This window comes from Centroberyx gerrardi, chromosome 24 (genome assembly GCF_048128805.1).
Source record: "Centroberyx gerrardi isolate f3 chromosome 24, fCenGer3.hap1.cur.20231027, whole genome shotgun sequence".
In the NCBI taxonomy this organism is placed as follows: Eukaryota; Metazoa; Chordata; class Actinopteri; order Beryciformes; family Berycidae; genus Centroberyx; species Centroberyx gerrardi.
In genome coordinates, this window is record NC_136020.1 from 11,743,377 (window position 1) to 11,760,431 (window position 17,055).

General features: G+C 42.3%; 1 protein-coding gene across 1 annotated transcript; it reads left to right on the plus strand.

Annotated features, from left to right (window-relative positions):
• The first annotated feature begins 425 nt into the window (after positions 1-425).
• dcp1b (decapping mRNA 1B) lies at positions 426-16,479 on the plus strand. Its single transcript, XM_078282201.1, has 12 exons — positions 426-784; positions 1,940-1,980; positions 2,638-2,765; positions 10,425-10,491; positions 10,954-11,060; positions 11,118-11,185; positions 12,009-12,110; positions 12,525-13,443; positions 13,700-13,777; positions 14,267-14,490; positions 15,195-15,407; positions 15,718-16,479. Exons 1-12 carry the CDS (start codon positions 626-628, stop codon positions 15,793-15,795), a joined length of 2,184 nt encoding a protein of 727 aa, XP_078138327.1. The 5' UTR covers positions 426-625; the 3' UTR covers positions 15,796-16,479.
• Positions 16,480-17,055: the final 576 nt, after the last annotated feature.

Here is a 17,055-nt window from a genome sequence, read left to right on the forward strand (position 1 = left end):
GCTTCACTCAGATAACAATACAAACGCAATTCTTTAGCTCTAAATGGACAAAATATGTTACAATTTGTTTTGGTTGCACACATAACAATGTAGAAATTATGCTAATATAAAATGTGATCGCATCTGTAGAACAGAAGATAAAATAGACAACCCAATGACAATGAAACTTGATGTGAGTATCCATGCACGGATCGTGCAAATTAAAGACTAACCGGGCAGACCTGACGATAAACACAGACTGTCTAAATAACTTAACGTTAGTACTGAAAATCCCTGTAGTTGACAGCATGGCTCTTGTGCTCTTCCATGGTCGTGAGAGAGCGATCTGTGTTTCAAAGTCGATTGGTACGACTGAAATCTCCACGACTGCGGCGCAACTAGTCATGTCTGGTTGTTTACAATCTGACTGACTAAACATGGCCGTTGCCAAAGTCGCCGATGACAGTTCCAGCTAGTTAACTCGCGATTTCTTTTATTTTACTCGTCTGATTTAGCAAAACTACTCGTTGTGCAGTGACTGATTCAATCGGCTGTTTTTCCCCACTGTTGGATTGTTGATCACGTATTTCTCGTAAGTCGTTAGCAGCTGAAGCTAGCTAGCGAGCTAACTTCTCCATTGGGAACAATGACAGCGACTTCTGCAGGTAGCAGCACCTGTCTCACCGCTAAAGGACTGGACATAAGTCTGGCCGCTTTGCAGCGACAAGACCCCTACATCAATAACATTGTGGATGTGGCCAGCCAAGTCGCCCTGTATACTTTTAACAACAGGGCAAACGAGTGGGTAAGTTTGCACGTTAGTTAAGAATGTCGGTTGCTACGCCACTAGCTAGCTTAGCTTCGTCATTCTGTGGCATAGGCGCGCTTTCTCACTGACACAGGTTTACCTTATCCAGCAGTAACTCTGCTAGCTGTGCTTGTTCAGGGCCTATAGTGACCTTGGGAAAGTTCTGAAAAGTTTCCAGTAAAAGAGGAATGGTTTAATTTCACTATTATTAAATTCCCCGAAGTTACTAGAATGAGAGATAACTGTTCGGATCATATTTTCACCCTCGCCACTGTAATCTCCGCACCCACAGACAGAAATATTCTGTACCAAGTCATATCACAAAAATCTTTTCAGCTTGGATTCCTTGGGACGCAATCTAATTAAATGGGGATCCATGGTCTAATGCATATCTCCCTGGGGTCCTTGATATTAAAAAGTTTGGGACCCCCTGGTTTGGTCTATGTCCGCTGTATGACAGACAAATAACTGGAATATAAATGTAATGTTGTGCATAGAATTTGCATGGATTTAAAGTAAAATGTACTCTGTTGGGACTTTAAGTTGCAAAGTTTTACAGACAATTGTTCAGTCATGATTTTCCACAGTGGCAATCTAGTTTGCTCCTCATTTCCATGAACAAATGATTCAATTTTCTTCTGCAGAACGTAGATTTGAATGGGAATACCCACCACACACACCCATTCAACTTCTGTGCCCCCATCTGTCATTACACTTTTGATTTCAACATTACATGGTAAATAAAACTAGGCTCATTCAATCCAAATGCTCAAATATTTATCAATCATGTAAATGCTGATCTGCTGTTTGGTCAGCTTGAGATAGAAACGATTGATGAGGCTCTGCAAGTTTAGGTGCATAGCATGTATTCATAATATTATGGGTTTAAATCCCACTTCAAACCTTTGTTCCATGTCATCCCCTCTTGTGGGTTATTTTTTAGCAAATGCAAAAATGACAGATTGTCCAAGTTAGATTAAAAGAAACTTGAAATTCTTCCTTCATCTTCATCTCCTCCTTCCTTCCTTTCTCTACTATATCCTGTACAGCAGAAAGGATGCAGATTAATCCTAAAAGATTAAATTGACCAACAATTACATGTTTTTCTCTTGCTTTCTTACATCTGTTTGCTTATTTTGTTTGTATTTTCAGGAGAAGACAGAGGTGGAAGGTACTCTGTTTGTCTACACAAGGTAATGTTTGGCTGTGGCACTGAGTTTGATATCTTACATTCTGAATAAAGGTTTCCATACCTAACTATACTGTGAACAAGTGACCTTTAATGGTAAATGATATTGTGTTAAATAATTTGAATGAAATGCAAGTATATAAGCTTAGTGAAAAGTTCAGTAAAACAGTTTTCTTTGACACTGTCACATCCGAACAACAGCTTGACTGAATGTTTACAATGTTTACATGCTAACATGTTATGCTGTTATGGCCTTGTATGGAAGGGAGTGTTGTGTCAAACTCCAAGTTCTTGCGTTGTTTATCAGCAAACATACATCTCATGAATATGACTTGCTGCAGTGTGAATCAGTATAAAAGTTGACATTCAAATGCATATTAAAGTTTTCACTGCTCAAAAATCATTTGCATATTCATGAGGAAAAACTGATTTTCTTGAAACCGCTGTAACTCCTTTGCTTTAAGATACAGAGTTCATATTAATGCCACACGTGTCAACATAAAATGACCTCATTAGCGTAATAGGTTATGTTTAATGTATCATGGTGATTACGGTGGGACATTAGGCAGCTCAAGTGCCTCTTGTTTCAAGTTGTGAATGAATCATTTTTAAATGAAACTCTTCACATGTATGTCTGTGCTGTGTCTTCTGTATATTTCAGACTGGCGTCTCCCAGACATGGTTTCACCATCATGAACAGACTCAACATGGAGAACCTGACAGAGCCAATCACCAAAGACCTGGACTTCCAACTCCAGGACCCCTTCCTGCTATACCGCAATGCACGGTGTAAGTAGACTCTCTCACACACACACACACACACACACACACACACACACACCTGCTCTCCCACAGCACACAACAGAAGACCAACACACACACACACACACAGGTACCACCACTACTAATCTCTGCCTTTTGAGGATTTAAGCCTAAAATCCTTTATCTGCTTCATTTTGTTCTTAATATTTATTATTTATAAATGTTCAGTTCTGTTCAGCAAGCCTTAACCAGCACACAACATAAATTCCTGGTCAACAAAGGAGGGAGAAAAAAGAAGAGAGAGGCAAAGAAAGAGAGAGTGTGAATTACCTATAACAAGAACCTACTACTAACATTTCAGGTTCCTTTATTTTATTTTGCTTTTCTTGTATCCTTGTATGGATTGTTTTGTTCTTTTCTGTCTCTGTAACTGTTATGTATCATATAAAAAAATTAACATTTCAGATTCAGAGCACTGCTAAAAAAACACTAAGAAAATTTATGATGACATACTATAGTCATCTTGGTCTTCTAAAGTTGAGCAAGATGGCTGAGTATGGTTAAATCTGGCCCAAATTTTGATTTGACCATAAAACATGGTTCCACCCATGTATGGAAAGTCTGGATAATTCTGGACTATTAATTAAATTATTTCCTGCTCTTTAAATGTTGCGCATTGCACAAAAGGTCTCATTATGTATGGAGGAAAAAACAACAGCTGTTCAGTCCTGATGCACGGACACATTTTATGTAGTTTTAGACCCACTGTCATTTCACCTGCTGTGATATTCAGCTCTGTGAATAATAATCTTCAGCTACAGAGTGATATGTCCTAGTTGACACTCATATTGCCTAGCCACTATCAGTATAGATTATATTGAATACGGAGAAAAATCTTGAAATCCATTCAGGAAATTAAAGTCTGGTAAAAGTGTGAAACTTCAAAATAGAAAAAAGTACAAACTCTGATAAAAGCTTGGTTGTGTGCTGGGTGTCAGAGCCAGACTTAAAGGTTTCTGTCTGAGTAAGGAGCTGTGATCTCGCTGGAGTGAGAGGACATGCAGTCACACTGTTCAGACATAGACGGATAAATACTAGGACTAGATAGACAGATAGACATACATATAGAGCATAGAGTGTGTTTTAGTGTCCGGCTGTGGGAGAGAGAAACCCCACGTAAAATATGGAACAGTTAGGCCCATACTGTTCTGTACAAGTAGTCAGAGACGGAGAGACAGACCAGAAGATAGAGAGACAGAGAGTAAGACAAACAGGAAGAGAGAGATGGAAAAAGACGGACAGTCTGACCAGCAGAGAGGTGGATAGAAACACAGGCAGAGAAGTCATGCAAGAGAAAGCATAGAGTCTCTAGCATACTGTTCTTTTGTGTATACAGACAGGTAGATGGTGAGAAGGACCGCGAGGCAGACATGTAGATATAAATCTGTGTCTGCATTACTTTTTCCAACTCTTCATCTCTTTACATTGCCTATATACACATTGTGGCTATCATTTAATGGGTGATGGGATGATAAAAGTCACATTGAAATGACAAGTGTAACCATAGCCACAGAGAGGCAGTTAGACAGGCAGAGAGAGACAGACAGTTTTACAGAGAGTGAGGAAAGCACGTAGCATGAGGTTCACTTTAGTGGAGGCCAGTAGTTCCATATAAGGAGCAGAGGTATTCTAGTGTCTCCAAACCTATCTGCCTGTCTCTCTCTCTCTCTCTCTTTCTGGGACCTGCATCTGTCTCACACACACACACACACACACACACACACACACACAGAACAGAGTGTCTGTGGGACAAGAGTCTGACAGCACTACACAGCCAGCCAGCAGAGATTAGATACACCACAACAGTCACTGATAACGTAAACACACACACACACACACACACACACACACACACACACACACTGCTGACACACACAGACCTACATTCTCTCTCTGTCTCTCTCTCTCTCTCTGTCTCACTCTCTCCATCAGGCTCAGTAAGAGGCAGGTGGAATGCTGTGTTTAGATACCAGTGCATTCCTTATGGCTGCTTTGATCCTCTGTCTGTATTACTGCATGTCTTACTGACAGTTATACAACAATATCATTATAGGGCTTAGTGAAATAAGACATATGCCATATAGTTGCAACACTGACCCCTTTACATCTTTTAATCCAGGTCTAAATGCACTCAAGACACATTGAAGATAGACAGTGATCCTACTGGCCTCAGGATGTGGTCAGAGACACATTTAGCCGCTGATGGAGCATAAATTGTAAATAAATAAATAACTCACTTGAGTTCTGGGAAGGAAAGAAGTTTAAAAACACATAAAACGGTAATCCTAGCTCAGTTGATGACCATATCCTCTCATAAAAAGGCAATATGGGTAGGAGTTATGTGAGGTGAAGAGTGGGAGCGTACATCACGTTTTTGAGTACTAGCCTAATGCTCGATGGCAGTAACTGATTACACAGTGTTTGAGGAAGGGGTAATAAAACAACCAAAGAAGCAGTGATGAAGTATGATTGTAATCAAACCATAGTTGCTGTAATTTACTGGGATCAATGGGCCTTATATGAATTTTCTAGCATGCTAATCTGTGATAAGGTTGAACTAACAGCACCTTGTATACACATTACTTGAGAAACGGCACCTCAAACACTCTGAGAAATGTCAATCAAAATGTTACACCCCGAAGTGCAGGTTGAGTATGCTGACATGCACAGAGCGTTTACAGGAAGGGGGTGGGGGGTATCATTCCCAGAGAATTGTATGAGTAACATCACTGGAACATCAATGGAACACCACTTGACTCAGAAAAGTCCTTTTTCACTGACTAACAACTGATCTCTAAGACTTAGAAACCCAGGCCCCAGGCTGTTGGTAGTGCTGCCAGTCCCTCTGTAGCCTGACCTCTGTGCGGAGGGGTCATGGAATCTTATCATTAGACAAACATGCAGCCCTCAGTGCTGCTGGAACTGCCTGGAATGGTAGTTGGCACAAAGTGGCACTCCAGGCTAAAAATACACCCTGGAGACTGTAAATACCAGAGAACAGGACAAGTTTCAGGGAAGTGAAATTAAGCCTGAGCATGTCATTCTTCTTCTGGTAAATATCCCAGTACCAAGGAACAGATTTTTACATTAACCCTCACCATAACCCAGTGGTAAAAGCCCTCAAACCACTATCAAACCCCTAACCCTGGCAGTGTTTTTCATCTACCTATTAACACAGGGAATGGGACCCCTAACCCTGGCTGTGTCAGAGCCATGCTTTTTGGCTGTGGCTGGTTAAGTTGTCTGTTCCACCAGCCACTTTGACAGATAACCAATCACCATTTGAAGGTCTTATTTGAATCTAAAAATGTACTTGGCTGGTAAAATAGTCAACATGGTTGGTACATGGGATGCAGTACCCACTGTTACCAGTGAACAAAAAGTTAGTTTCCCGTCCTGTTTGATGTTTATTCAATGTCAGGCTTACCTGCAGGCCATAAACATGTACTGTATATTCTAGGTCTGTCTCTCTCTGTCACTACCTTACTCATGCAGATTATGGATTATACTATGTAGCAGTAGAGAGCTGATGTCAATGTCACGTCTGATTTAATTCTTGTAGACTGCTGTTCTAGATCATGATGCATTTTTTATAAACATTTCAAAAATAACCTTCCTGGTTTGACGGTTAATGAAGCAGAGCACTGAAGTTTTAAATTGAGATTTATTGCATTGTCTACTCATACTAAGCCCTTGGATGCAACATTGATGGAGATCCGTGCTAGCTTCACTACCGAATGTAGCCAACTATACTAGCCTTCCACTTTACCTGCCTATAGTTTGTTGTATATCAGTTGCATGAACAGTCTTACCTCCAGGCCGTACATATGTATATCCCAGGTCTTTCTCTGACACCAGCAGGCCTTTAAATCTGACCTCAGGTTCCTCTTCCAGTCTCTCATGTTTAGGTTTCCTCCGGAACAGGCCTCCCAGCATGGCTGCACCAATGTCACACTAATCACAGTCCGCTAGTAATTGCCTCTTAGTGCTTTTATAGAACTCAAATTTGCTTAGATTATGCTTTCAAGTGCAGCTGTACAGCTACAATAATTCCTCCTTTGGCAAAGGGTTCAATAGCCCAAGGTGTCGTGATAATTCCTCTTTCGGTAGATATATCTTCTGTAGTAGTCAGCAGTGTACTAATGGTGCACCGCTGTTTTATATCGCACTGGTCTAAAGTCCCTTTAGTTGGGTCTTAGGTGGTGGACATACAGCTGTGACAGCAGTTGTGGTAATACCTCCTTTGAACTGGGCTTCAGTAGTCAAGGATCTCAGTAAACACTGCTCCTTGATGCTGCACTTCTGCGGAATTCAAAAGTACCTTCAATTAGGCCTTAGGTGGTAGGCATAAAGCTGTGACAGCAGTTGTGGTTATGTCTTCTTGGATAATAGATTCAGCAGCCAAGAATCTCAATATCCACAGCTCCTTGAAAGTCACTGAACTCACTTTGATTTCCTTATGAATGAAGGCAGTGATGGCTCTTCGGGACAAACATTAATTCAAAGTCTGAATGCATGTAACTGTATGAATGTGAAGCAGGCTGGTGTTGCTGAAAAAGAGCACAGATGCCCAGCAAACCTTCAGCAAACGGGATAAATACAGGCAAAAAAAATAGCAATGCTGTTCCTCATGACTGATGCAGAGAGCTCTTCTCTTCAAAACTGCTCATATAGTAAAAGCACACCTAATCCTCCTTGTACTGACAGTGCTGCTTCAGACTAACAAATGTCTAGATTTCTAACTATAGTAAAACTAAACAAAACATAAAAAGTATGCTTTGGCCAGCCAAGTCCCAATAGAGTAGTTTGGGTTACAGCCAACAAAGAGTGGCTGTATTGTAATAGCACATCTAAACCTTCTTGAATAGACAGTGTTGCTACACAAGCCTAACAAAAATGTATAACTCAACTACAACTAAAAATGTCTACATAGACCAGCCAAGTCCCAATGGAGTAGTTACAGCAGAGAATGACAGGTTTTATGATAAAAGCACGCCTAATGCTCTTTAAAGCATTCTTCTCAGACTAAAAAAAATCCTGCTAAAACTAAAAATGTCTGCTTTGAACATCCAAGTCCCAGTCGAGTCCCGCCAGAGAGTTACTGTAGGTCTACAGCAGACAGCACGTGTACACGGGTGCTCACTGTTTGGCTGAGTTGTCCTTGTCACAGAGGGTTTGAATAGACCATAGAGTTTAAGTCCTGGATCCACTGAAAGACCTCACTACATCGGTTACTGCTGTAGGTTCCAATAAGCCTTTTTCATATTGAAAAGGGATGCCATCATGCCCAGAATTGACATTTCTCAGTAAAGTCTTCACTCTTCCAAGGAGAGATCCCAGACTTTAGCTGTCCTCTTGTTGAAGTTTCTTGTCTGTGTGGTATTGTGCTGTGGTTGCCAGTCCAATTCCCTTAGGGATGTCCCCACTATAGATGTCCCTGCTGTTTCTCTCTCTCTCTCTGTCACGCTGTGAAGAGCTCAACCGCGCTGTCACAGACAAATCTCCAATGCTGTTGACTGTAGCCCCCTCTCTCTCTCTCTCTCTGTGTCCCTCTCACATACGCACTGAAAGCTTAACCTTGCTGCCACGGCCACTTCTTCGTTGGTGCTGGCCGTAGTTCTCTCTCTCTCTCTCTCTCTCTCTGAGGGTTGTTTATCTTCTTGGAGATGAGGTGCTGCAGGTGGAGACAGCTGAAGACCTCTCAGTACTAGAAGATAATCCCTTCTGTCAAACACGCCTCAACCTTTTCCAGCTCTCTCTTCATTTTCTTCTGTCTTTCTCTCTTTCCTCTTTTTTGGAGTGTTAGGAGAGACCGTCCTGTAGCTGAAAGGTTACAGGTTCTCTTCCAGCTGGCTGGCTCTGTCTTACTCTCTCTGTCTTTCTCTAAATTCAATTCAATTCAAAGAGCATTATTGGCATGGCAAAATTTGTCTTACTTTGCCAAAGCAATTATACAACACAAACTGTCTCTCTCTTTCTGTCTGTGTGTTTTCAGCCAGCTGAAGAACTCCTCCGATGGAGTTGTTGATAATCCCTTCTCTAACACACCTCACTTTCTATTTCATCTCTGTCTCATTCTTTTTTTCTCATTCTCTCAATTTTTTTCTGTCTGTCTCTGTCAAAGAGTCTCATCCCCAGTGAGCACTAAGTGGCTCTGGCTCCACTAGACACAGTGTCTCACTGCAGTTACTTATTTGGTACTGGGCTGATTTTCCCAGGCTCAACTGAACTGTGTGTGTGTGTGTGTGTGTGTGTGCGTGCGTGCATATATGTGTGTGTGTGTGTGCTACCCCCTCTCTCTCAGTAGCCTGTCTGACCCCAGTTGTAGCCAAGTCATGTGTGTGTATTTTTGTGCATGCATGCATGTTTGTGTGTGTGCCTGTATGACTGACTGTCTGCGTGGGAGTGTGTGTGTTTGGTGGGATTACAGTGGTAGCCCTACTTTGCGCTCTGTTTCACTCTCTGTAAGGATACTGTACAGTCAGTTTAACATTCCTCTTTATACTGTCATTCATTCTCTCGCCTAACCCGCTTAAAAGTGTTTGTCCTCTTTTACCCTCTCATCTCTTTATCTCTTGTCTTTTTTGGGATTAGTCTTATCTTTTCTTGGGGTCCATTTCAGGAAGTGTGTGTGTGTGTGTGTGTGTGTGTGTGTGTGTGTGGAGGTGCGAGGGGATGTCTTGCTGTCTTGTTTGAGACAGGGGGTCATACTTTGTCAGCTAACACACACATCGCTATAAACTGTATCTAAAAAAGTTCAGAGACTGGGGATTTTGAAATTTCTTAGGCCTCCACTAACTAAATTTTGTTGCTGGGCAATTTTATCCGAATCTCTGCTCACTGACTGGAATTGCATTAGTTATGTAACAGCACTAGCTTATTGAACATGCTGTCAGGAATCAGTGCAAATGAATATACTGCAATGACTCACTATGTAATGTGATGCAGTGTACATATTGCTGCGTAATCCCTGACAAATGTGTGTTAGTGTTGCCTCTTTGCTCTCTGACTGACTGACCATGTTTATGTCCTTCAGGAGACTCCCGGGGCCCATGTTTCACTGGTTAATGGTTCTGCTGGCTTCTTTTCCCACTGGCTTGGCTGGGAAATGACTCATTTTAAACCCTGGGTTTAGTCCTAGCAGGGCTAATAATAGACCGTTTACATGTCTGTCGAGCTTACACTGATGTCATAGCAGTAGAATTATACCTACTGGGTGTTTGTGCATTCAATGGATTGTAAGTGTTTGGCAGGGCAGGAAACTAATTTTGTTGTCTGCCAGCCTCTGTGGCTGGTACAGCTGGTACACCAGGCACTTTCACTATTTACCAGCCAACTTAAGTTTTAGAATAGAATAGGACCACCAGATGATGGTTTGTTATCGACCAAAGTAGCTGGTATAATAGACTAACCGACCAGCCACAGCCAGAATTTACCAGCATGGTATTAAGGTGTAGCTATAACTGCCACTGCCCCAAGACACTTTTGTGTCTCTGTCTGTCTTTCACCTGCTCCTCCAATCCCTACATCCCTGCCTTCTATTTCACTGTTAAAATAACACATGTACAAAAGGTTTATAAGTAACTGTTTCTCTTTCCCTCTCTCTCTCTCTCTCTCTCTCCCCAGTGGTTATCCATGGGATCTGGTTCTACGATAAGGAGGACTGTCAGCGCATTGCCCAGAGGATGAAGATGTGAGTACTTATAAAAACAATAATAGTAAACTTTATTTATATAACACTTTAAGAAAATAAATACTTTAAAATCAGATTTGCCTAGCAAAATAGTGACTGGTGAATTATGGGATCCATCAGCCAACGTGGCTGAGAAAGTTTGTTTCGTGCCCTAGTACCTCACATGATGGAGGCTAAATACTGGTGTATTTTAATAGTCTGCGTTGCGGGTTTACAGACCACATTTAACTTTGGGTCAACAAATGACAAGAGCACTAGTATGTTTTAATGAGCTTGGCTCCCATGGTGAGAGAACAAGTTTCTCTTACTTTGCTTACCTTGCTATAAAGATATGGGGATATTCTTGCTTTGGAAAACTGAATCTGACTGTCAGTGACTACAGTTACCACAAATCACACACTTCTGAAAGGGGTCAGTCTACTGATTTATTTAGCCTGTGTGTGTGTGTGTGTGTGTGTGTAGTCTGACCCAGCAGGAGCAGGCCCTGGCTCAGTCCCAGGGTGGATGGCTGTCCCCAGGAGGAAGAGGAGTAGGAGGCGGAGGAGGAGGAGGAGGAGGAGGAGGAGGAGGTGGTGGTGGTGGTGGTGGTGGAGGAGGAGGACGAGGAGGCGGAGGAGGAGGAGGAGGAGGTGGTGAAGGGAAGGCAGTAGACATCCTCCAGATGCTGACCAAAGCACGCAGCGAGTACGACAAGGTAGGGACTCCCTGAAGACCCTGCAGGCTAAGGCAAATACCAGAGTTGCAAGGTTGATACTGACAAAAATGTCATATTGTTTTGTTCTTATTCATCATAGTATTGACTCTCATCTAATCATATTATTGACTTTTCTGTCTGATCATTGAGACATATACATTTTGAGACAAATGTGTTACCTGAAATTCATGACTCAATCCTTCAATAACACAGATGATCCCATTCTTAAAATGTACAGGTTTTGAGACCTTTCTATAGAGAGTTTTGGTTTCACATCAGTGGATCACTTCTTCCCATTTTGGGATAACTCTCCATATTTAGTAATATAACAAGGAGGCACATTTTAGGTAAAACACAACAAATAGAATATTAAAGAACTGTAGAACATTTTGGATGGCCAAAAAGAATCTTGTAGTGGGAGAAATTTGGTCCCAATTTAGGTAGGCCCAGCCCCCCAAGGGAAATTTCTGTACATGTCGGTCCTCTTACTGACCAGTAGGAGGCACCAGATCATGTCAGAAAAACAGTCTCCCTCCTTGTGGAAAGTTGATTCTATTTTCACTCACATTGTCTTCCCCATCCCTTTCTCTATCTATCCATTTGTCTCTCCTCTATCACACCTGCATGTCTTGCCTTCCCGGGTCTGTCCTACATCTCTTTCTCCATCTCTTACCCTCCTGTACTTTCTTCCTGCTCCCTACATGCTTCCCTCTTCTATACCTTTCTCTTTGACCTGCTTTATTTCTCTCCATCTCTCTTTCTCCATGCCTCGCATTCTGCCTGTCATCCTCTCTCTCGCTGTATCTTCCTGTCTCTTTCTCAGGTGGGGAAGTCTAGTTCAGAGCCAAAGGAGATTGGTGGCAGTAGTGTTCTATATGGAAACCCAAACCTGATCAAACCCATACCTGTTAAACCTAACACTCAGGTAATACACGCATACACATCCAATTTCAGTTATCTATCTTTTTTCTCTATTTAAAAAAAAATCAAACACCTTGAATCTTCCATGAAACGTGTCAGCACTTGCTGCACTCAGTTACTGCAATATCTTATATTGACTGGACTACTTTTCTTTCTTTCTTTATTTCTTTCTGTTCTTTCATTCTCTTCCTTCCCTTTATTCCTTCTCATATCCACTCACACATCTGCACATGCACGCACACACACTCAGACCCGCGCACTCATAAAACACAAAATTATCTTTTTTTGTTGCCGTCTCTTGCCCTGTAAAGACCATTGCAGTTAGCCTGTTAAAAATGCCTTATAAATAAATGTGTCTTGGCTTGACCTCTTCCCTCTTTCTCTCCATGCCTCCCACTCTCTCTCTCTCCTCATCCAGGACAGTGAAGGCGGTGAGCCCAGGTCTCTCTCTCTAGCCACTCTGTTTGGCTCTCAACATCAACATCACCATGCCTCCAAACCTGAACCCATCTCCCCTTTGGCCGCCTCTGGGACGGGGTCAGCAGTTACCAACAGCAACACAAGAAGCGTTGCTCGCCTAGGTGTAGCCCGCACGCTGACGTACGATGACCCAGCGGGGCTTGGGGGAAGTGCGAGCCCCAAGGGAGGGAAGGGCCCCCTCGCTGGGGGTTCAGACGCTGGGGTCAGAGCTGTATTTGGGGGTCAAACGTTTGAGGCAGGGACAGGGGGTACCGTGGGTGTCAGGGGACCCGTTCTTGGGGCTCCAGGAATCGGGCTTCCCGGGTCGGGATTGTGTGTTGTTGCAGGTGTGCCAGCGAGTCCCACTACCACCCACCAGCACCAGCAGAACCAGCCCCAGCACTGCCCAGCCATCCAGAAGCTCATCCAGGGACAGAGAGGGGTCGGCGGGGTGCTTCAGACCGTATCCGAGTCCCCCGAGAACAGGCTGTGTGAGAACGGGGTGCCCCTGGAGCACCACCACCACCATCTTCACCACCATCTTCACCAACAGCACCACCATCTCCATCAACAGCAGTATCGGCAACATCACCATCAACAGCAACAATTTCAAGCCGACCCAATCCAGAGACTTTTCCAGACCCAGCCACCTCTTCCTCCCTCCTCTTCTTCCACTGCTCCTTGTTGCTCCAACGCCCCTCCCCTGCAGCAGGCCCCACTTCTCTCCTCTCTCCAGCCCGCCCAGCCCTTATTGGTGGATTCTGTGGCTTATTCCCACCCCCACCCCCAGCACGGCCAACCGCTGTTTTTCAGCACATCTAAGCCCCACCCCGAGCCCCAGCACAACAGCCAATCGGCATCGGCTGCACAGGGAACAGGTGGGACATCTTTCAGTTTATACTTAAAAAAATGTACTGTAAATATATGAGGTTTTCACATGACAGCAGCAATATGCTATCAGTAAATCTTAGGATCACCAGTTCTTTCCTTGAAACGGACTGACCAAGTGTACCACATATGCTGTTCCATCAATAATAGACATATATAGTAAATAAATAAGGAAGTAATTAATGAGAAAGCTATGATGACATTTCAATCATCAACATTTTTCTAATGATATTTCCCCCGCTGTAGCAGGCCCTGTGGCCCAGCAGGTGCCAGGTTTGATGCCATCTCAGGTGACCAGTGGCCAAGGTCTACAACCTTTACAAGGTATGTCTCCAGTTAACTGGAACACAGTGAAGATGATAAAGCATCGCTCAGTGGTTTCTGTCTCGTGTCACACAAACTCTAGTCAGCTTTTGCACAAATTACAGTCAACTATGAGAATAGATACACAGCTCTCATTCATTTCCAACAGAGATTCAGATTTTGCTTATTTTTTCCCCAATTATTTTTTTTCATTGTGTACTTAAATATTGTCTTTTTTCCCCAATTGTGCTGATCTGTTCACATTGATAGTTTGACACTCTGCATGCCTGTCTTTGTCTGTCTATTAATCTATCCAATATATCTGTCACATCTGTCTAGTCTGTCAAAATAAAGTCAATCAACCAATCATTGAGTCTTTTCACAGGTATCTATATATCTATCCGTCAATCTGTTTCTCTATCTAAACTCTAAAATGTCTCCTCGAATATGCCTGTTTGTCTAAACAATTTAAATAAACCCAATTAACCGGTCACTCTTGTCTCCTGTCAGGTCTGTCCTCCCAGATGCCAGGCGTGGTGTCGCCTCATGAGCTCCTTCAAAAGCTCCAGCTGGTCCAGCAGGAGCAGAGCCTGGCTTCCCATGATCCCCCCCGACTCTGTCCAGGACTGGCCCCTCGATTTCCAGGCGCAGCCCCGACTCAAGGCCCGGGCTCGGCTTTTGGCCCAAACCAGTCCACAGCCACTACAGCCCATAATGCTGCACTGCAGTTTCAGGTAAACACTGGGTTGACTGTTAGCTATTTTATTTTACTTGTTTCTTATTCGTGTTAGTATTTATATTGCTGGATCTGTCAGGATCTCACCTAGAAATGTGAATGTCACTCAGAGTCACGTAAGCAAATAAATAGGTTTCCTAATAAATGCAGCTACACAGATAACGCATCCACGAGAAAAGTGGGAAGTCTCTGTACTGTAATTATTTATTCAATAAATGCATATATATCAATATTTATTGCAAGATTTTTTTTTTTTTGAGAAAAACATTTCTTCACAAGTGAAAATGAAATAAAAGTTGTATGTGATATCGGGGGAAATGTTATAGATATTTGCTCTTTCCACTCTGTTTCTAATTTTGCACATCAGAATTCACATAAAAATACTTTGATGGAAACCCAGCTGTTGGCCACTTACAGAGATTTACAGTACATACTGAGACACATGGCATAATACCCAAATGATGGTTGTAGTTAGCAAGACCCTCGACAACCAGACCAACTATTTAACAAAAAAAAATATATAACAGGAGCATAGCAGATCTTGAAAATTGCACTATATGTTGTGGAACAGTGAAATGAAAATACCATAGTGTGAAGGAATGGCTGATATAAAGACGATGTTGCTAATTATTTTGTACCCACTGTGAACAACTGTGTGTCTTGCCATAGACACAACAGCACTAACTGTCCCTCCCTCTCCAGGTCATTTCCCCCCAGCGTATACCAGCCACTGTGGCCCCCAACCTGCTCCTCTCTCCCAGTGTGTTCTCTCTGGCCATGTCCTCTGGTGGGGCGTCAGTGGGCCCTCAGAACAGCTGCCCTGTCCCCCCCACCATGTCCAGACCCCCACTACAGGAAGAGCTCAGGGTTCTGTCCAGAAGCCAGCTCCAAGCCACACTGCTGCACATGATTCAGGTTAGAATGGATATTACCTACTGTCCCAGTCATGATTGCAGTATTGGACTGAAGACTAAACATGAGTTTCACATGTATTTTGAGGCGTTTTGTTTTCTTTACATTTGGAGTGGTTGTAAACATCAGAGCTAAATACACGTATTGTCGGTTGCAATTGGTTAACATAGTTCCAAAACATTATTTTCCATCTTCAAGTCACACGTTTTAACAACACAGATGACCATCTAAATTTCGATGGGCAAGTAAAACTCTTCAGTTGCTAATTGTATCATTTACATGATGTGTGATGATCCATGCTCCTGTGTTTCAGACTGACAGCTCATTCCTGGACACCATCTATGAAGCCTATGTCAGCCGCCTTGCTAAAGACACCAGCAGCAAGTACTGAAGACCCTTCACACCTTCCTATCTATACATACAGCCTATCCAGAACCCTCTATTTGGATAGTTATGCCACTGAAATCAGCGAGGCCAATTCTCACCCATACAACCTATGCACCACTTCCTCCTCCTAAACACACACACAAACACGCATATCTCTGCACCGTAGCAACTCAACCCAACTCACTTCACTTACTTATTGAATGAAGTCTGTAGGCTGCATTTAACTCATTATTCTACAAGGAAAAGGCATGTATCACATCAGATTCATATCAGAAATGCAGAGCTTTTCGCATTCTATCTTGTGACTCCTGGGTGGGTCCCAACCCTCTAGTTGAGAACCACTGATTTTTGGCACCCACCTGATGTAACCCACTAGTGTTTACCATACCTGCAATAAAAATTAAAAAAAAAAACCTAGCCAACCTAGTTCAGTCCCAGTGAAGGAGGAAACAAAATATATTGCAACCTCACAGTTATCTTAAGGTGCTTGATTACTATTACATAGTAACCTGTGCAAAACACATTTGTTTTGTTCATCAAGTGTAGCTGAATTTTTCCCTTGTCAATTTGTCTTCTTCACTCCATCACAGACATCTAACACCAGCCAGCCCTCTGGGCTATAACAACTAGTCTTCCTAATCTAAGAACTAAAGAGTTGAAGGACATGCTCAAATAGAGTTGAAACTGACTTGACTTGTAATGTAAAATGCAATGTAAAATGTAAAACTTTTTTTTTTTTTTTTTGCGTGAAAGTTGATGGAATATGTTGGATGTCGCAATTTCAGTTCTTTTAAATTGAGTTCTTAATTTACTTGCTGAAGAAATAAGGTTAAGAATATTATTTTTTCTGTTTTTTAGCCATGGTAAATCTGAGGATATTTTATGATCTGAATACTTTTAAAGCTATAATTAGTATCAATGTGGTACCTTGTCATTTTGAATTTTATTTTTTAAAATATTCTTCAACAGACACTTGCCACAGTGTGGTGGAAAATGTTTCTGCATTGGTATTTTAGTTAACTGACATGAACAATGAACTACTGAAGTACCAATGTCAGGCTTGGGGGAGAAAAACAAAGCATTTTTCTTCACAGCACTTGGTAACTTAATTGACAAAAGTGCTTTGTTCTTTTTTGTCTTCTTGTTATCATTATTAAGAATTCAAAATGTCATGGTATCCATTCAACTTGAAGCAACAAGGAAACTACAGGAGATTGTCAACCTGCCCTACCTCATAGAGAGCTAGTTTGGGGGTGGACCTGTG